Here is a 22996-nt window from a genome sequence, read left to right as displayed (position 1 = left end):
TAAAGATATGAACTCAATATTAAGAAATCTAAGAAACTTTACATCTTTAAAACATACTGACTATAAATACCACCTAGTGGTCACATTTAAAATACCAAATTCCATTATCTAAGAGGCAGCTCAATTACTGCTTTTCCTCAATAATCTTACTCAGATTTATTGAATCAGCACCTTCTCCAAATGTTTGTGATGCTGGCATCTCTGGATTTCATATCTGATCTAACCAGTTTCCCCACAGACTGAAAAGAGGCAATTTCAAAGCCCTTTATTCACCTGGTATGCAAAGGAGCCCTATGCCAGTTAGTTCTTAGCATGAAGATTCAGGGAGTCACTGACTGCCTAATGATGGTTGGTAAATTTCTCGCCCTAATGAATAAGGTCTGCAAATTTTCTAAACTTCTGACATTATATCTTGTTAGAAAAGAATTTCCAAAATAGAATCTCATGTTCAAATTTAAACATGAAAACATATTTTCAAGGTCATGCAATGAATTTTTACTTAGAGTAAACTAGGTTTACCCATGACTCTCTGATTGCTTTGTTTACTTCAAACAATAGTGACTGATACCTATCACAAAGAACTCTGGTCATTTTCCCTAAATACATGTATGGTAGAACTTGCTCTTATATAGAGACAAATAAAAATTCATTATTTAATAAGTGGACATATGAAATCTTTACAAAAGATCATGGGGACTGAGATGAAGGTTTAAATTAAATGAACTTTTTAAAAAAATCAATACACAAATATTATATAATTCTACTTGAGCTTAATATGGAAATGTTAAAGTATGTAAGTATCAATTTACCCTGCAGAAATATCCCCTTAAATATCAATGTTAGAGGTTCAGAGAATTTTTAATAGGTGGCTTTTTATTAGAACACTTACTGGTTAAACAACACGTTTTTAGCCAACATTAAGATTAATATTTTGAGAAAACATTACCTTCTTCAAGCTTTTTTTTCAGTTCTTCTATTTCTTTCTGAAACTGACGAAGCAAAGCATCCTTTGGATCTTCATTAATTCTAGCTTTATTTTTAATATTCTTAGCACGATTAGCATACCGCAATGTACTGATGGTTTCATCATAATTGTAATCTGCTGGTCCAATATTTGCACACTGTTGAATTAGGAATACAAAACGTTTTACACTTGACACAAATTAATACTATCATTATGAACATATCAAAAAGAATTTTGGAGTATATTTCCATTCCAGTCTTCCTGAAAAAGAGGTTTCCAAACAATACAATTATAGACTCGCACACATGGTGTGCTAGAAAAAATAACCACAAATTTTAAAAAGTAAAATAATCAATAGTTTAAAAAATGTTACGAATATTAACTACTGGCATAAACAGGAATCTTAAATTTTCCTGATGATAACTATACCACCAATTAAGTCTTACCATCATGGTTTTTGAATTTCCTCCTAAGGAATCCTGAAGAAGACGCGTCAATTTAGAGTTACGATAAGGCACATGAGTGCTTTTTCCATCAACCAAGGCAGAAATAACATTACCAAGGGTAGAAAGTGAAAGATTGATTTTTGTAGCTTCTTTCAGGCGCTGCCCAGTAGCTCCAGTTTTTGCTTGTCTTTCTGAACCCTAACAATAAACAGAGATAGAAGTAAAGCTAAAATAAAAAATACAGAATATTCTTCCCAAAGTTAAAAAAAGTATTCTAACAGTAAAAAAATCTAATATGATTATCTGGAATTCACTTCAAAATAATACTGGAAGGGAAGAAGTGGCTGAGGGTAGAGATGAAATAGGACTGGCCATGAACTGATAATTGCTGAAGTTGGGTGATGGGTACATGGGAAATCATTATACTAGTCTATCTACTCTATACAGGTTTGAAATAGTCCATAATTAGTAGTAAGTTAAGGGGACTTCCCTAGTGGTCCAGTGGCTAAGACTCCACACTCCCAATGCAGGGAGCCCAGGTTCAATCACTGGTCAGGGAACTAGATCCCACATGCTGCCACTAAGAGTTCGCGTGCTGCAACTAAAGATCCCGCATGCCACAACAAAGATCGAAGATCCCACGTGCCACAATTAAGACCCGATGCAGCCAAATAAATAAATAAATATTTTAAAAAAGAATAATAAGTTAAACACATACATAAGTAAAACTTAAAAATTATATAATCACTCCTTTTCACTTGAATTATTATTTATTTATAAAATAAAAAGAAATCACAAGAGTTATTCTTAAGTAGCATCCTGTTACTCACAGCAAGATCTACAAGATGGAGCTTCCCCATCCTGACATGCATGTTACCATCAACGCCTTTTTCACTGCATTCTATAGTAATTGTAAAGATGGCATGGGAACGGGAACTATGTTCATTCATATTAGTTGCACCAACAGAACCTTGAATAAAGGGAGGAAATTATTTAAAACTACAACAACAGGGAATGCCTTTAAAAATAATTAAATATCCAGAATACTGAATTTCATCAGAGCCAACAGCCAGAGAGCATGGCTAAAACATAAAAACTTAGGTATATTTAGCCATTATTAGAAATTTCTGACAATTTATGTTGATAACAAGAAACTGTATTTTTTTCACATGAAAGAGGGGATTTGAGGACAAAATACTTAATTTCAAGTATTGCTGGCTTAAAAAATTAATTAATTTACATAAAAAATACATGTTAAATAATTCAAAAAATTAACTGCTGTTTCAGCTGTCTCTAAAAAGTATTATTGATATGTTCTGGGAATCAACCACAGGAATACTTGCATATATACATTAGATGATACAAAGATATTCAGGGAAGAACTGTTTGCAACAGTGAGAGATCAGAAACAACCAATATGACAGTGGTTAATCAATTATAGAATAGTCACACTATGAATTACTAAGCAGTTTTTTTTTAAAAAAATAAGGTAGATCTGAATGACATGGAAAGATACCCATAACATATGAAAAAAAGAGAGGAATATAGAGTATAATCCCATTTCTGTAAAACAAAAGCATCCATTCAAAATATGCTAAGAATTTGAGTGTGTATAAATATTTTACATGAATATATTGTGCAAACAAAGAAAAAGATCTGTTTTGTTTTTCACAATAGGCATGTATTGGGGATTTTTTTCTTAAATTCCAAAGTATTTTAAAAACAGTATGTTAATTTCATCCAATGCCAAAATGATTTTCCTACTATATTCATGTAGAGCTTCTCCATGTGAGCTGTGATTTTACAATTTAAACATTAAAAGGGTACTCTTTATTAGCAAATGGCTATATTATAAGTCAGATAACTAGAAAGTAAATTGTACTGGTAAAGAAAAGTAAAGCCCAATGAAAGAAGGTAAATGGAAAATCAGTGAGGGAAAATGCAAGGATCTGTGATTCCATACTATACTTTTCTGTTTTCTTTTAAATCAAGTTATGAATTTTTAAAATCAAATTTATGATTTTTTTCCAAAAATATAAAAAACTAATAAATCTGACACCACTTCAAATCATCTATTCAGAAGTAACACACTATACATATTTCCACAGAGTAGTAGTAGGTCTTATTTTATCTTGTTTTTTTTCCACTTAACATTATCTCCTACATATCTCCTACATATATTTCCATGTAAAAACCAACTTGAAATTTTTACTAAAATTGATTTTGTTATTATCTTACTGGGAGATATTTGGGGTTGTTTCCTATTTTAGTTCTTCATAAGGGACACTAATATGAGCATCTTTGAGCAGATACTTTTCTTTCTCTTTAGAATTATAACAATGGGTTCTATTTTCCAAACTGGAACTACCTTATGAAAGGATAGGAATAGTTTTATAGCTATGTGATTATCAAAACAAGCTATAGCAGTGTTTTTCAGTTTGGAGTGGGAGAGAAAGTATAATTTGAAAAAGTCATATTAAATATTTTAATACCCATTGTTTTTGCATTATAAGTAAAGCATGCTATTTATGATTGTGATTTTTCTATATTTCCAGTTATGAAAACAAAGCAATGCAACAGACATTATGTCAAAAGTGACCTACACTGAACTTTAGAATCCCTAGGAGAGAACAGCTTGCAGCAATCAAGTAGACTAAATGATCCAACCTAACACACTGCATAACGGAAATAAAACATTTCCATAGCTGTAATTTTTGTCAAAATATTTATTTTGGAATAAAAAATTAAATTTTTATGTTTTTCAAGGAGGTACAGAAAAACTTATCCCAATCCTTCTCTTCCCCACCCCCCTCCTCCTTGGCAACCACAAGTCTGTTCTCTGTACCTATGAATCTGTTTCCATTTCATAAATATGTCCATTTGTGTTGTATTTTAGATTCCACATATAATTGATATTATATGGTATTTGTCTTTTTCTTTCTGACTTAATATGATAATCTCTAGGTCCATCCTTGTTGCCACAAATGGTATTATTTCATTCTTTTTTATGTCTGAGTAATGTTCCATTGTGTGATATTCCTTCTTTATCCATTCATCTGTCGATGGACATTTAGATTGTCTCTGTGCCTTGGCTATTGTGAATAGTGCTGCTATGAACATAGGGGTGCTTGTATCTTTTCAAATTATAGTTTTGTCTGGATATATGTCCAGGAGTGGGATTGCTGGATCATCTGGCAACTCTTATTTTTAGTTTTCTGAGGAACCTCCATACTGTGCTCCATAGTGGCTGCACCAATTTACATTCCCACCAGCAGTGCAGGAGGCCCCCCACTGCAGCTAAACCTTTAATTCTTGAACTCAATCTATTTATTAATGAAGACTATTTTCCTCTCTGCTATCTTAGGTGTTCAAATCTCTTTACCTTCCTTTCATTTTATTTCTCTCATTAGAATTTTTTCATTTTTCCTTAGACAAATCTCACATACCAAGTTAAATTAATTCTTAGGTAGTTAATGGAAGGTTTTGGTCACTATTGTGAGTGGAATCTTATGTTAAAAATTTCTTAAGTTAAATAAGCAATACATGAACATATTCCTGGTATAAAAAATTCAAAAATACAAAAAACATAAAGTGAAAGCTCCCTATATCCCTTTCCCCCACTCTTATTTCCCCTTCACTAAAGGTAACCACTATTAAATGTCCTTTCATTTTGTGTTTCACATACATACATGTGAACACACACACACATACACACACACACACACAAAATACCCAAATATGTAGTTTGATAATTTGGCTTTTTTTACACATGGGATGATGCATTACATACTGTGCTAGTTAGCTTTCTTTTTCCCTTAATATATATCTGGAAAGTCTTTTGGGTCTCTACATGTAAATTTAACTCACTGTTTTGGTTTTTTTTTACAGCTTCATTATAGTCCATAATATTTTTGCACCATAATTTATATAACCAATGTTTTATTGACAGTTATTTAGGTTGTGTCAAACTTTTTGCTATTACAAGTAATGCTGTAATAAGGTATTTTTTTGTTTACACCAAAAAATATTTTTCTAGAATATATATCTACAAATAGAAACAGTGGGTCAAAGGAATGCATTCTTAAAAATTTCAACAGATACAACTATACTGCCCTTCAAAAAGGCTGTATATTCCCATCACCACTGCCCATTTCCTTAGAGCCTCACCAACCTGGATATCCTTTCATCCAAACTGATGGGTAAAACATCTCCTACTGTTGTTTTAATATGCATTTTCCTGATTACTTGTGAAGTCGAACATCCTTTCATATACTTACTGCTGTGTATAGTTCTTCTGTGAACAACATAGTCATAAACGTCTTTTGCTCATTTTCCTGTTAAAATTTTGGTATTTTTCTATTATTTGGTTTATAAGAATACAATTGAATTATTTTAATTTTTGCTTTGTTTCCTTGAGTTTGCTAGATTTTTAGTCTAGTCACAAAAATCTAAAAAAAAAAAAGGTTATTTCCTACGTTCTTTTCTTTTACCTCTCATCTCTAATTGCTGTTAGCAACATCATTAGTACTGGGCCTGGGGCATCAGCAATATTGCTGAAACTTTTTATTCTTTAGAAAAAACTTGAAATGATTACTAAAAAGAATGCCACTTTATTTAATTTTGTTTGCTTTTCTTGTCAACAAAAGGGAGGCATTATAGTGCCTGGTTAATGCTGACTAATGGTATAGATTCAAATACTCACTCTACTACTTATTAATTAGTATATGACCTGGACAATTTACTTTCAGTCTCAGTTTCCTCATTCATAACATAGGAATTTAATACCTTCATAGTCCATTTCGAGGATTAAAAGAGATCACTCTTATAAAGCATTTGCACAAGCACTTGCCACACAGTAAGTACTCAATAAATGTTACCAATATTATTATTACTAACAAGAGACAACAATATGAGAGTCTCAAATATATAGCACTATTGCTAAGTAACAAAATTTTGGTCAGCATGGAAAGCAATCTGTGATATCTTTCATTCATATATGCTTTCCACATAGTAAATAGTCAAAGAGGAAAGGTTTCCAAGAAACCTAAAAATCCAATCCTTACGGCGCAAAATGCCATACCAGGTTGGCTTCGAAAAGAGCCGACTCCACACATAAATGTTTAATCACAATTAAGCAATATACTTACGATTTTTGTGGCCCAGTGTCATAATTCTATCCATATCATCAGCATTATTTACCACATAAGCTGATAAATCCTTGATATAAACTCCCACATCAGGTCTTTCTTTAACCTAAAAAAAAAAATCATACAGACTTTACACATATATCCATAATTCTTCCACAGTTATTTATTGAATATCTACTACATGCTGGACACTGTGCTAGAGAGTGAGGATACAGTGATGAACAAGGTAGACAGTTTCTACACTAGTGGAGGTAACAATCTACAGGGAGAACATACAAATGAATAATTACACACACAAATTATTTTATTTTATTTTATTTCAGTTGTGATAATGCCATGAAGAAAAAAAAATACAGGAAAGTATAAGAATACAACATAGGGACTTCCCTGGTGGCGAAGTGGTTAAGAATCCACCTGCCAATGCAGGGGACACGGGTTCGTGCCCCAGTTCAGGAAGATCCCACATGCCACGGAGCAACTACGCCTGTGTGCCACAACTACTGAGCCTGCACTCTAGAGCCCGCGAGCCACAACTACTGAGCCCGTGTGCCACAACTACTGGAGCACCTAGAGCTCATGCTCTGCAACAAGAGAAGCCACTGCAATGAGAAGCCCGCGCACCGCAACAAAGAGTAGCCCCCGCTCTCTGCAACTAGAGAAAGCCTGTGAGCAGCAATGAAGACCCAACGCAGTCAAAAATAAATAGATTTATGAATTAAAAAAAGAATGCATTATAGACAGACTTAAGCTAGTGAAGCAGGGACAGGATAAGTTCCCCAAGATGATGTTTAAGCTAAGACTTGAAGAAATAGGCGGTAGACAATCTGTGTTAGAACAAGAGGAAAACAGTATGTGCAAGAATCCTGAAATGAGAAAAAAACTAGGTTTTTTTTTTTTTTTTTTTTTTTTTTTTGCAGTACACGGGCCTCTCACTGCTGTGGCCTCTCCCGCCATGGAGCACAGGCTCTGGACGCGCGCAGGTTCAGCGGCCATGGCTCACAGGCCCAGCCGCTCCGCGGCACGTGGGATCTTCCTGGACCGGGGCACAAACCCATGTCCCCTGCATCGGCAGGCGGATTCTCAACCACTGCACCACCAGGGAAGCCCGTTTTTTTTTTTTTTTAGTACTCTGTAAGAGTTTATTGTGCACGAAAGAACAGTTTGTGAACTGGGAATCTTCAAACTCAAAACCAATGTGAAGCTCAGAGGCATGACATAACAGGATGACTTAGGAAGTGAAAACCAGGAAGTTGTCTAAACGAAGACAGAGGTTGCCTCCTCTTAATCAATCACTTGGAAGTAAGGCCAGCCTGGCTTGGGAGCTCTATGAACATAACCTGGGGAGGCAAGTAGTGCAGGGGCCGCGTTCCAGGAGATGTGAGCTCTGGTCCCAACAACAGCTCTCAACCTAAAAACTAGGTATTTAAAAAAATAAAAACCAACGAAACAAACAAAAGCCAGGGAAAGAGTAGGCGGCAGGGGGGGAAATAGGTGGGATATCTGGCTACAGAGGTAGCCAGATAAGATTAAGAGGCAGAGATAAGATTAAGAATAGTAATTGGTCTTTTTTTTTAAATTATTGAACTGTAGTTGATATACAATATGTTGGTTTCTGGTGTACAGCAAGGTGACTCAGTTATATATATGTATATGTATATACATATATATACACACACACACATATACATATATATTCTTTTCCATTATGGTTTATTACAGGATATTGAATATAGTCCCCTGTGCTATACAGTAGGACCTTGTTGTTTATCCATTCTATATATAATAGTTTGCATCTGCTAAGCCCAGACCCCCAATCCATCCCTCCCCATCCCCCCTCTGCCTTGGCAACCACAAGTCTGTTCTCTATGTCTGTGAGTCTGTTTCATAAATAAGTTCATTTGAGTCATATTTTAGATTCCACATATAAGTGACATCATATGATATTTGTCTTTCTGACTTACTTCATTTAGCATGATAATCTCTAGGTTGATCCACATTGCTGCAAATGGCATTATTTCATTCCTTTTTATGGCTGAATAGTATTCCATTGTGTGTGTGTGTGTGTGTGTGTGTGTGTGTGTGTGTGTGTATATATATATATATATATATATACCACATCTTCTTTATCCATTCATCTGTCGATGGACATTTAGGTTGCTTCTGTGTCTTGGCTATTGTAAGTAGTCCTGCTATGAACACTGGGGTGCATGTTATCTTTTCAAATTATAGTTTTGTTTGGATATAAACCCAGAAATGGGATTGCTAGATCATATAATAACTCTATTTTAAGTTTTCTGAGGAATCTCCATACTGTTTTCCACAGTGGCTGCACCAATTTACAGTTCCACCAACAGTGTAAGAGGGTTCCCTTTTCTCCACAGCCTCTCCAGAATTTGTTATTTGTAGACGTTTTGATGATGGCCATTCTGACCAGCGTGAGGTGGTACCTCATTGTAATTTTGATTTGCACTTCTCTGATTATTGGTCTTTATCTTAACAGCAATTTGAAGCCACTGGAGTATTTCACACAGCTGAATGAAATAATCAGATCTATGGTAACTATGTAAAAATATTACCTTTCCATGAGTAACTTTATGAGAACTTTTACCCAACTTGAAGGCTGTATTTGGGATATATTTATTTAAAATACAGATAGTATTTTAATACTATCTGTAAAATACAAATAGAAATACAAAATTCACTTTTCAAGGCCCTAGAAGTCACATCCACAAATCAACAGAATAAAGTGAAACTGAGGCAGAGGCCTGTGGCTGCCAGTGGGGCAAGCCATTCCAAAGGCAGTAAGACCGCACAAAGACGACAAACAAAAGTTTATATCAGAAACAAAAGTCACAAAGGCAAATACTCTAAATTCTAGGTGTTGATTTTAAATCTAGTTAGAGGTTTTGGGTTTCTTTAGTCTCTTTTATGATATATTTATACATTAGGAAAAATTACCTTTTTTCTGTCATGAGATATACATTAAGCCCTAATTTTACTAGTAGTAAAGAAATGTGTTGGTCTCTATAAACCAGTGGGTTTCAAACTGTGCTCTGACAAGCACTAGAGGGTCCATGGTGGCAATGAGAGGGCCACTGTGTGAGTTTGGGGGTTCTCAGATCCAGACACAAGTTCTAAAGAGAGCTTTACTTTCATGTATTTTATAGATTGGGCTTCCACATAAGGTTTGGTTTGATTCAACTGTTTAATGGCTTTAAATCTTTTAAAATGTTTGAATATTACTGGTTTATATCAATCCTTCTCAGAAAAATCTATGGTAAAGAATTATACATATATTTCTAATGTGGAAAGTGATATCTCTGAAAAATACAAAAATCATGCACTTGGATACCATGACAATGTCAAATTGCTATAAAAGTTTTTAAGCATGTACTTTCATTTACTATTCTCATCTCATTGCAGAATGAAAACAAACATTCTTCAAACTGGCATCAGTCTGCAAAGTCTATGGTCATTCCCAATCACAAGATATTAATTCTATATTCAATTATTAATTGTAGATAATTAGACATGAAATATGAAGAAACTGAATATGATTCTGAAATAAAGCAGGACCCTGAGACAAGATGGCAGATAGAAGGACATGAGCTCACCCTGTATCAAGAAAACACCAAAATCACAACTAATTGGTGAACAACCATCGAAAAAAAAAAACACTACAACCTACCAAAGAAGATATCCTACATCCAAAGACAAAGGAGAAGCCACAACAAGACATTAGAAGGGGCTCAATCACGATAAAATCAAATCCCATATCTGCTGGGTAGGTGACCCACAAACTGGAAAATAATTATATCGCAGATGTTCTCCCACAGGGGTGAAAGTTCTGAGCCCCACATCAGGCTCCCTATCCTGGGGGTCTGGCATCGAGAGGAGAAGCCCCCAGAGCATCTGGCTTTGAAGGCCAGTGGGGTTTGATTGCAGGAATTCCACAGGACTGGGGGAAAGAGGAACTCTACTCTTGGAGGGCACACACAAGGTCTCGTGCACACCAGTGCCCAGGGGAAAAAGCAGTGACTTCATAGGAGCCTGGGCCAGACCTACCTGCTGGTCTTGGAGAGTCTCCTGGGGAGGCAGGGGTTGACTATGAATCACTGTGCGGACAAAGACACTGGTGGCAGTAGTTCTAGGGAGTACTCACTGGCATGAGTCCTCCTGGAGGCTGCCATTTTCTCACCAAGACCTGGCACCACCCAACAGCCTGTAGGCTCTACTGCTGGGACTCCTCAGGCCAAACAACCAACAGGGCAGTAACACAGCCCCACCCATCAGAAGACAGGATGCCTAAAGTCTTCCTGAGCCCACAGCTGCCTGCTAAACAGCCCCCTTGACACGGCCCTGCCCACCAGAGGGACAACACCCAGCTCGACTCACCAGTGGGCAGGAACCAGTTCCCCCCACCAGGAAGCCTGCACAAGCCTCTTAGACCAGTCTCATCCACCAGGGGGCAGACAGCAGAAGCAACAAGAACTACAGACTTGCAGCTGGCAGAATGGAAACCACGATCACAGAAAGGTAGACAAAATGAGATGGCAGATGACTATGTCCCAGATGAAGGAACAAGATAAAACCCCAGAAGAACAACTAAGTGAAATGGAGATAACCTACACGAAAAAGAATTCAGAGTAATGATAGTAAAGATGATCCAAGATCTCAGAAAAAGAATGGAGGCACAGACTGAGAAGATACAGGAAATGTTTAACAAAGAGCTAGAAGATCTAAAGAACAGAGATGAACAACACAATAACTGAAATGAAAAATACGATAGATGGAATCAATAGCAGAGTAAATGAGGCAGAAAAATGGATACATAAGCTGGAAGACAGAACACTGGAAATCACTGCTGTGGAACAGAATAAAAAAAAAAAGAACGAAAAGAAATGAGAACGGTCTCAGACACCTCTGGGACAACATTAAACACACTGACATTCACATTATAGAGATCCCAGAAGGAAAGAGCGAGAGAAAGGACCTGAGAAAATATTTGAAGAGATAATAGCTGAAAACTTCCCCAACATGGTAAAGGAAACAGTCACCCAAGTCCAGGAAGTGCAGAGAGTCCCAGGCCAGGTAAACCCAAGGAGGAACATACCAAAACATGTAGTAATCAAATTGACAAAAATTAAAGACAAAGAGAAAAATATTAAAAGCAACAAAGGAAAAGCAACAAATAACTTAAAAGGGAATCCGCATAAGGTTATCACCTGATTTTTCAGCGGAGACTCTGCAGGCCAGAAGGGAGTGGCATGATCTATTTAAAGTGAAATCAGTGCTTTGTGACCACCTAGAGGGGTGGGATAGAGAGGGTGGAAGGGAGACGCAAGAGGGAGGGGATATGGGGATATATGTATAGCTGATTCAAAGCAGAAACTAACACACCATTGTAAAGCAATTATACTCCAATAAAGATGTTAAAGAAAACAAACAAAAATAAAGTGATGAAAGGGAAGAACCTACAACCAAGAATACTCTATCCAGCAAGGCTCTCATTTAGATTTGACGGAGAAATCTAAAGCTTGCCAGACAAGCAAAACCTAACAGAATCAGCATCACAAAACCAGCTTTGCAACAAATGCTAAAGGAACTTCTCTAGGCAGAAAAAAAAAAGGACGTAAATACACACCATAAAATTATGCATGGAAAAGCTCACCAGTAAAGGCAAACATATGTTAAAGGTAGGAAATCATCCACACACAAATACGATATCAAAACCAGCAATCATGAGAAGAGGAGAGTACAAATGCAGGATACTAGAAATGCATTTGAAATTAAAAGACCAGCAACTTAAATCAATCTTGTTTATATATAGAATACTATATCAAAACTTCATGGTAGGGCTTCCCTGGTGGAGCAGTGGTTGAGAGTCCGCCTGCCAACGCAGGGGACACGGGTTCGTGCCCCAGTCCAGGAAGATCCCACATGCCACGGAGCGGCTGGGCCCGTGAGCCATGGCTGCTGAGCCTGTGCGTCTGGAGCCTGTGCTCCACAACGGGAGAGGCCACAACAGTGAGAGGCCCGTATACAGCAAAAAAAAAAACCCCAAAAACAAAAAAACTTCATGGTAATGGCAAATCAAAAATCTGCAATAGATACACACACAAAAAAGAAAAAGGAATTCAAACACAACTCTAAAGTTAGTCATCAAATCACAAAGGAAGAGAACAAAAGAGGAAGAGGAGAAATAACACCTACAAAAACAAATCCAAAACAATTAACAAAATGGCAATAAGAACATACATATCAATAATTACCTTAAATGTAAATGGATTAAATGCTCCAACCAAAAGACACAGACTGCTGAATGGATACAAAAACAAGACCTGTATATATGCTGTCTACAAGGGACCCGCTTGAGATCTAGGGACACATACAGACTGAAAGTGAGGGGATGGAAAAACGTCTTCCATGCAAATGGAAATCAAAAGAAAGCTGGAGTAGCAATACTCATTTCAGACAAAATAGATTTTAAAATAAAGACTGTTACAAGAGACAAAGAAGGACACTACATAATGATCAAGGGATCAATCCAAGAAGAAGATAACAATTCTAAATATATGCACCCAACATAGGAGCACCTCAATATATAAGGCAAATGTTAAGACCCATAAAAGGAGAAAGTGACAGTAACACAGTAATTGTGAGGGACTTGAACACTCCACTTTCAACAATGGATAGATCATCCAGACAAAAAATCAATAAGAAAAAACAGGCCTTAAATGACATATTAGAACAGATGGACTTAATTGGTATTTATAGAGCATTCCATTCAAAAACAGCAGAATACCCATTCTTCTCAAGTGCACATGGAACATCCTCCAGGACTGACCACATGCTGGGCCACAAAGCAAGACTTGGTAAATTTAAGAAAATTAAAATCATATCAGGACTTCCCTGGTGGTGTGGTGGTTAAGAATCCACCTGCCAATGCAGGGGACACGGGTTCGAGCCCTGGTCCACAAAGATCCCACATGCCATGGAGCAACTAAGCCCATGCACCACAACTGATCCTGTGCTCTAGAGCCCAAGAGCCACAACTACTGTGCCCACGTGCCGCAACTACTGAAGCCATGCACCTAGAACCTGTGCTCCGCAACAAGAGAAGCCACTGCAGCGAGAAGCCCGCTCACCACAATGAAGAGTAGCCCCTGCTCGCCACAACTAGAGAAAGGCCATGCACAGCAACAAAGACCAACACAGCCAAAAATAAATAAATAAATTTATTTTAAAAAGTCATATCAAGCATCTCTTCCAACCACAATGCTCTGAGATTAGAAATCAATTATAAGGAAAAAAAACTGTAAAAAACACAAACACGTGGAGGCTAAACAATATGCTACTAAACAACCAGTGGATAACTGAAGAAATCAAAGAGGAAATTAAAAAAATACCTAGAGACAAATGAAAATGAAAGCACAACTATCCAAAACCTATGGGATGCAGCGAAAGCAGTTCTCAGAGGGAAGTTTATAGCAATACAATCTTACCTCAGGAAACAAGAAAAATCTCAAATAAACCTAACCTTACACCTAAAGCAATTAGAGAAAGAAGAACAAACAAAACCAAAGTTAACAGAAGGAAAGAAATCATAAAGATCAGAGCAGAAATAAATGAAATAGAGATGAAGAAAACAATAGAAAAGATCAATCAAATTAAAAGCTGGTTCTTTGAAAAGATAAGCAAAATTGATAAACCTTTAGCCAGACTCATCAAGAAAAAAAAGGAGAGGGCTCAAATCAATAAAATTGAAATGAAAAAGGAGAAGTTACAATGGACACCAAAGAAATACAAAGGATCATAAAAGACTACTACAAGCAACTATATGCCAATAAACTGGACAACCTGGAAGAAATGCACAAATTCTTAGAAAGGTACAACCTTCCAAGACTGAACCAAGAAGAAATAGAAAATACAAAGAGACCAAACCCACACACCTATGGTCACCTAATCTATGACAAAGGAAGCAAGAATATACAATGGAGAAAAGAGACAGTCTCTTCAATAAGTGGTGCTGGGAAAACTGGACAGCTAAAAGAATGAAATTAGAACACTCCCTAACACCATACACAAAAATAAACTCAAATGGATTAAAAGCCTAAATGTAAGGCCAAATACAATAAAACTCTTAGAGGAAAACATAAGCAGAACACTCTTTGACATAAATTGCAGCAAGATTTTTTTCAATCTACCTCCTAGAGTAATGAAAAGAAAAATAATCAAATGGGACCAAATTAAACTTAAAAGCTTTTGCACAGCAAAGGAAACCATAAACAAAATGAAAAGACAACTTACAAAATGGGAGAAAATATTTGCAAACAAAGCGACCGGCAAGGGATTACTCTCCAAAATATACAAACAGCTCATGCAGGTCTATATCAAAAAACAAACAACCCAATCAAAAAATGGGTAGAAGATCTAAATAGACATTTCTCCAAAGAAGACATACAGATGGCTAAAAAGCACCAATTATTAGATGAACAAAACACTAATTATGAGAGAAATGCAAATCAAAACTACACAGTATCACCTCACACCAGTCAGAATGGCCATCATCAAAATTTCTAGAACCAATTAATGCTGGAGATGGTGTGGAGAAAAGGGAACTCTCCTACACTCTTGGTGGTAATGTAAATTGGTACAGCCACTATGAAGAACAGTATGAAGCTTCCTTAAAAAACTAAAACATAACTACAATATGATCCAGCAATCCCACTCCTGGGTATATATCCAGAGAAAACCATAATTTGAAAAGATATACACACCCCAATGTTCACTGGAGCACTATTTACAATAGCCAGAACATGGAAGCAACCTAAATGTCCATCGACAGAAGAATGGATAAAGAAGATGTGGTTGGGGCTTCCCTGGTGGCGCAGTGGTTGAGAATCTGCCTGCCAATGCAGGAGACACGGGTTCGAGCCCTGGTCTGGGAAGATCCCACATGCCACGGAGCAACCTGGCCTGTGAGCCACAACTACTGAGCCTGCATGTCTGGAGCCTGTGCTCTGCAACAAGAGAGGCCGCGATAGTGAGAGGCCCGTGCACCGCGATGAAGAGTGGCCCCCACTTGCCACAACTAGAGAAAGCCCTCGCACAGAAATGAAGACCCAACACAGCCAAAAATAAATAAATTAATTAATATTTTTAAGAAGATGTGGTACATTTATACAATGGAATATTATTCAGCCATTAAAAAGAATGAAATGATGCCATTAGCAGCAACACGGATGAACCTAGAGATTATCATACTAAGTGAAGTCAGTCAGAGAAAGACAAATATCATATATCACTTCTAGGCAGAATCTATAAAATATGATACAAATGAACTTATTTACAAAATAGAAACAGTCTCACAGACTTAGAAATCAAATTTATGGTTACCAAAGGGTAAAGGTTGGGGGGAAGGATAAATTGGGAGTTTGGGATTGACATATACACACTAATATATTTAAAATAGATAACCAACAAGGACCTACTGTATAGCACAGGGAACTCTACTCAATATTCTGTAATAAGCTAAATGGGAAAAGGATTTGAAAAAGAATAGAATTATATGTATATGTATAACTGAATCACTTTGCTGTACACCTGAAACTAACACAACATTGTAAATCGACTATACTCCAATAAAAATAAAATAAAATAAAAAAAGCAGGACCTTGCAGGACCCTCCCAGGTAAAAAAAAAAAAAAAAAGCCCCTCCATGTCCCCCAATTCTCTTTGTAGAAAAAGGATTTAGTCTCCCAGGCTTTTCCTGAATTCCAAAGAGCAGAGTCAAGCAGTTACTAAGGAAGTGAAGGAATGCAGAAACAAAAGAAAAGCAGTCAAAAAACTGCTTTTTATAGCTGAAACAATAGTTCAGGTATAAAACAGAGTTCTAGTTCCTCCTCAAGGAATATATAAAACAATCTGATGTGTATCTTGGAGTTGTTCTGTAGAAACCAAGACCCCCATCCAGGTTGAGGATGATGACTACAGTCTGACCACAAGCACTAGACCTCAGACTGGACTAAACCAGGAGGTTGATGATTAAGATTCCCGAAATATCATCTGTTACCTCACCACCAACCAATCAGAAGTCATGCACCCTGCAACACTCACCGCAAATGTTGCCTTTAAAAACCCATCCCTGAAAAAAAGCCATTAGGGAGTTTGAGCCTTCTGAGCATGAGCTTGCTTGGTGCCCTGCAATAAAACAGTGTACTTTCCTTCAACACAACCCAGTGTCAGTAAATATGCCTTGCTGTGTGGCAGGCAAGCAGACCCAAGTTTGGTTCAGTAACAATTTTGGTGACCATGAAGGGACAGCCATCTTGAGTGGCATCTCACTCATGGCACATCAGCCCTGGGCTGACACTGGCACTCAGATCTTGTCCAGCAGGTGCCTGAGTGCTTTTGTCTCAGGGACAGCCCCAAGTGCTTGCCACTAACCAGGCAGCACTGGCCCATGGTGTTTTCGATTCCCTAGTAAAGGAAACAAGGCTCTGGTCCTGGTGTAAGACGTCTCTGGCAAGTGGTGTAACCTCGTGTGTGACGACAGCAGGGCATTCTTCCCTATTGGGTTTCCTTGATTGGAATTTTACTTTTTTGTGGGGGAAGGTGTATGACATGGTCATCTTGTTTTGAGCAGAGTACCACTTTAATTGGACTTTCCGTTCTGGGTCAAGGAGTCCCTTGGCCATCCAGCACTGCCTGAGCAGTAATTGAGAAACTCCCTGTTAGACCAAGGCTCATCTGCACCCCTGTCTGGAATGGTAGGTAGGAAACTTTCCATTCTCATGCTAGGAAACTGTGACCCTGAGAAGACTCTGGATACTGATCTGCCAGTCTGTCTGTTTCTGGTAATAGCAGCCGTGTGAAAGAATAATGGGTAATGAGAGCTCTGTTCTATCTTGTAGTCCCCTAGGGTGCATTTTGCAAAACTGGAAGAACTGCAGCTATGCTCCCATGAAAAGAAAGAGAATATTTTACTGTAACACCACATGGCCCCAATATTCCTTAGGCTCTGATGAACAACGGCCCCTCAGTGGTCTTTAGACTATAACACCTATATTTAACTAGAACTGTTTTTTAAAAGGGAAAGAAAATGGGATAAAATTCCTTATGTATAGGCTTTTATGATATTGTATCAAAGTGAGCCTTCTGGAATTAGTTTGACTTTTATCTCGGGTGTCTTAGTACATGAGTATGAATCCTGTTTTCTCTCTGGTTTTGACCCTAATTAGGGGATCCTGGCCCTGGTTTGGGAGGAGATCCCACCAGGAGGAAAGAAAGGAAATTAAAGGATTAATCGTTCTCAGAGACACCGCTGATATTGACTCTCATTAGAGGGCCCTGGTCTTTACCTTTGTTAGAGAGTCCTGGTAACTTAAATGTGGTCTAGACACTCCTAAAAACTAATAGCTTAAATTCAGTCATGAGTCTGAGTCAGTGCCAGCAAGTTCACCTAGAAATGAGGCACGTGAATGTGAGTGAGTGGTATGTATTACTGTCTATTACTGTTATTTGTTTATGAAAGTTTTTTAAAAAATTGGATGGTAATGCTAGCAAAGAATTTTTATCATGAAAACACAGAAATTTATTTGTGTAACAATTTATAACACCAAAACAATGACTCTCAATGGCAGCAGTTACTCCCCTGCCCAGAATGTTTTAGAAGTTTGTGGGGGAGTTTCTGGTTCACTTGAGGACACTATTAGTATTCATAGGCAGGGGCCTGGGATACTAAACACCTTGAAATGAAATGGGTCACAGTCAATGAATTGTCCCATGCAACTTTGAATGTCCTACCAGATATTAACATGGGTGAAAAAACAATTTATAATTACCTGAATCTAAACCCTAACTCTATTGTACATATGAAGACAAAGTGCTTTCCCATGGTAATAATAATAACATAGGAATGCAGGAAAACTGAGGAAAGAACTACTTTATTTTCCTCAGAACTCTACCAAGAGCTAGTTACTATTTTAAAAGACCATGTCATTGACAATAACACAAATCAAGGTGTTTAGATCACCAATACAATATACTTATAACAGTCTGCATTTGTAGCTGCTACAATCATGATGATTATATATGCTTCTGACTACTTCATTATGTCATTGAGTATGATCACATTTAAGCATTTATATATTGAAATACAAGCACTTTATTTTTTAATTTTATTCTCTTTTATATTACAATAGGGCAGTATATTGATAATTTTTAAATTATGTGTGTAGATAGATTTCATCATCCATGAAATTTATTTCAGGATAGTCAAAGGGGCATTACAAGATATATGTTATAAAAAAGGGGCATTGGGTCTAATGTGGTTGAGAACCATTGACAAGACTGTTCCTGAGAATAAATCTGATCTATAATTACTGTTACAAAAATGGAAAATCTGTCCAAATGATTTTTATTCTAATAATTTATGCAATAAAACAATAAACTTTTAAAAGGTAAAAAGCACAGAATTAAAGTATCCATCAAAACCAAAGATGACAACTAGCAAAAATGAAACTTATCTCTGTGTTTGCTGTCTACACATTATCATTATAGATTAAGTCTTCATTAAGGTCCAACAAACACAAATAATACCTAAGCCTGTAATATACTGCTCCAAAAGCTCAGCTTATATAGTAAACTTAAAAAGAAAAAAAAGCTAAAACGTATTGAATACTTTATTACGTGTCAATCAATGATTTTAAAACTTTGTATTAATTTGTTAATGTTGGCAATAATCCTATAAAGTAGATACTTTTATGATTTCCATTTTCATGTGGCAAAGCTAAGGCTCATAGAGGGTAAGTAACTTGCTTAAGAACTCAGAGCCAGAATTCAAGCTAAGATGGTAAAACCTCAGAAATCACCCTTTAATCCTTAATCCACTTACCTGTGACACAAGCAAGTCAGGAAACCCCTCTAGGTTTCATTTTTTACAATAACAAAACTGAACTGCTGAAAGATTAAATGAAATAAAGTATGTGCTACTACCACAATTTACTGTACTGAATGCCTACTGCCACATTATAAAAGCTTAGTAATAGTAGCTGCTGTTATTCTAAGTGTATTCTACACCATTCTACAATGGTGACTACTCTTACCATTATTCTCTAATTATTTTACTGACAATGCAATTTCTATCAAAATTCCAATATTAATATTTTAAAGGCTAACCTTTTGTCTCATACACTAAATCTAGTGTCTCATACACTATATTAATATATTTGGCAATAGTTACTAATCATTTATCACATGACTCAGCAACCCTGCTTCAGGAATTTATCCTCAGATATGCCTGCACATGTATGAAATGCTGTATGTACAAGGCTATTCAGCACAGAATTGTGTGTAACAGCAGAAGATCTTAAACAACCCAAGTGTTCATCAACAGAGGGCTGGCTAAATAAATTTAAATTATGTGCATACAAAGGATATTATGAACCTTTAAAAAAAAAAAAAAGGAATGAGGAAGGTTTCTCTGTACTGATGTGGAAAAATTGCCACAATCCATTGTTCAGTGAAAAAAGCAAAGTGCAGGGGCTTCCCTGGTGGCGCAGTGGTTGAGAGTCCGCCTGCCAGTGCAGGGGACACGGGTTCGCGCCCCGGTCCGGGAGGATCCCACATGTCGCGGAGCGGCTGGCCCCGTGAGCCATGGCCGCTGGGCCTGTGCGTCCGGAGCCCGTGCTCCACAAAGGGAGAGGCCACAGCAGTGAAAGGCCCGCATAGCCCCCCCACAAAAAAAAAAGCAAAGTGCAATGAGGGGAAAATAGTCTTTTCAATAAATGGTGCTGAGACAACTGGATATCCATAGGCAAAAGTGAAGTTGGTCCTCTACCTCACATGGTACATAAAAAATTAACTCAAAATGAATCAAAGACATAAATATAAGAGCTAAAACTATAAAACTCTTAGAACAAAGGCATAAATCTTCATGACCTTGGATGAAGCAATGATTTCTTAGATACTACACCAAAAAGCACAAGCAACAAAACTAAATATAGATAAACCAGACATGATAAAAATTTTTAATTTTTATGCTCCAAAGGACACCATCAAGATAGTGAAAAGACAATCCCACAGATGGGAGAATATTTTTGTAAATCCATATATCTGTTAACAAACTTGTATCTAGAATATATAAAGAATTATTACAACTCAATAACAAAAAGACAAAGACCCAATTATAAATGAGCAATGGATCTGAATGGAAATTCATCCAAAGAAGATACACAAATGGCGTGAAAAGATATTCATCATTATTAGCCATCAGGGAAATGGAAATCAAGCCCACAAATGAGGTACCACTTTACACCCTCTAAAATGGCTATAAAAAAGACAGATAATAACGAGTGTTGATGAGGATGCAGAGAAACTGGACTTCTCTTACATTGCTGATAGGAATGTAAAATGGTACAGCCACTGTGGGAAACAGCCTGGCAGTTCCTAAAAAAACAGTTACCACATTATCTAACAATTACATTCACTGATATATAACCAAGAGAACTGAAAAAACATACAGTTCAAAGATATTGCAGGTTCAGTTCCAGACCACCGTAATAAACTTAGTACCATGAATTTTTTGGTTACTTGTTGCATATAAAAGTTGTTTACACTATACTGTAGTCTATTAAGTGTGCAACAGCATTATGTTTAAAAAAATGTATGTACCTTAATTTCAAAATACTTCATTGCTAAAAACTGCTAACATCACCTGAGCCTTCAGTGAGTCATAATTTTTTTTGTTGATGGAGAGTTTAAAATATTGCAGAATTACCAAAATGTGGCACAGAGACATGAAGTAAGTAAATGCTGCTGGAAAAATGGAGTTGAACAGAATTGTTTGATGCAGGGTTGCCACAAACCTTCATTTTGTAAAAAACACAGTATCTGCAAAGCATAATAAAGTGAAGCACCATAAAACGAGGTATGCGTGTATTCATATAGAAACGTGTACAGGCTGTTAAAACAAAACAAAAACATGAAATACTGATTCATGCTACAACATGGGTGAATCTTGAAAACATTATACTAAGTGAAAGAAGCCAGTCATAAAAGACCACAATTGTATGATTCCATTTAAATGAAATGTCCAGAATAGGCAAGTCCATAGAGACAAAAAGTAAATTATGGGTTACCAGGAGGGAAAGCGGGAATGGTGAGTGGCTCCTAATGGCCATGGAGTTTCTTTTTGGAGTAATGAAAATGTTCTAGAATTAGATAGTGGTGATGGTTGCATAACTTTCTGAATATACTAAGATCACTAAGTTGTACACTTTAAAAGGATGAATATTATGCTATGTAAATTATATCTCAATTAAAAAATAATGAATGTGAATCAGCTATACTTGTCAGTTAAAACCATAATGTACCAATTCACAAATTTTGTTATTATCTGACATTTATGCATATAATCTCACAGTTCCCTTTTCTAAGATGCTGGATGAAAGTAGTCTTTAGTGCCAATCTATTACCCAAAAGTAAACAAACTAGAGTTTCTCAATCAGAAAGTTTGGTTTTTCCTTCAGGTAAAAGAAAGACTGAAAACACAAGTATTCATGACTACATTCATGATTAGTCTTAATACCTATATTTTTGACACTGTAAAAACTTCTGACTTAAAATAAATTCCGGAGTATTCTTGGGCATTCATACCAGAGAATGAAAACTTACATTTGCAAAAACATCTGTGTGTGAATGTTCATAGTGGCTTTACTCATGATAGCCCAAAACAGCCCAGATGTCCTTCAACAGGTGAATGGTTAAATATGCCATGCAATATTACTCAGTAATAAAAATGAATGAAGAATCGATACATGCAACAACTTGGATGAATCTCTAGGGAGTTATGCCAAGTGAAAAAAGACAATTCCAAAAGGTTACATATTGTATGTTTATATTTACATAACATTTTGAAATGACAAAACTGTAGAAATGAAAGCAGATCAGGGGTTGTCAGGGGTTAGGGATGGGGACAGAGGGGAGTGGTCACAGGAGAGGTGGATGTGGTTATAAAAGGGCAACATAAGGCATATCTAAGATGTTTAGTACCTTGCTGTGGTAGTGGATATACCAATCTACACATGATAAAATAGTATACAACACAAATGACTACAAGAAAAACTGGGGGCATTTGAATAAGATCTGTGGATTGCATCAAGGTCAATATTATGGTTGTGATATTGCATTATAGCTTTGTAAAATGTTACCACTGGGGAAAACTGTGTGAAGGGTAATCTCTCTGTATTATTTCTTACAACTGCATATGAATTTACACTTATCTCAATAAAAATTTTAATTAAAAAAATGGTGCAGGGCTCCCCTGGTTGCGCACTGGTTGAGACTCCGCCTGCCGATGCGGGGGACACGGGTTCATGCCCCGGTCCGGGAAGATCCCACATGCCGCGGAGCGGCTGGACCCGTGAGCCATGGCG

The 22996-nt window shown here is 36.8% G+C and overlaps 1 protein-coding gene across 2 annotated transcripts in view; it reads right to left on the bottom strand.

The window, feature by feature from the left end:
• Positions 1 to 22996, bottom strand: part of KIF3A (kinesin family member 3A) — a gene marked incomplete at its 5' end in the record, with an annotated part of 72009 nt that overhangs the window by 26572 nt on the left and 22441 nt on the right. For both annotated transcript variants that reach the window (XM_079703604.1, XM_079703605.1), the window contains 4 exons: positions 947 to 1121; positions 1411 to 1608; positions 2241 to 2380; positions 6558 to 6663. In XM_079703604.1, coding sequence (XP_079559730.1) covers positions 947 to 1121; positions 1411 to 1608; positions 2241 to 2380; positions 6558 to 6663 — 619 coding nt within the window. The remainder of the gene's footprint in view (positions 1 to 946; positions 1122 to 1410; positions 1609 to 2240; positions 2381 to 6557; positions 6664 to 22996) is intronic.

Source organism: Hyperoodon ampullatus, assembly GCF_949752795.1.
Source record: "Hyperoodon ampullatus genome assembly, chromosome: 4".
NCBI classification, from domain to species: domain Eukaryota; kingdom Metazoa; phylum Chordata; class Mammalia; order Artiodactyla; family Ziphiidae; genus Hyperoodon; species Hyperoodon ampullatus.
The sequence above is the reverse complement of the archived record's forward strand: the minus strand, read 5'-3'. Positions and strand labels throughout refer to the sequence as shown.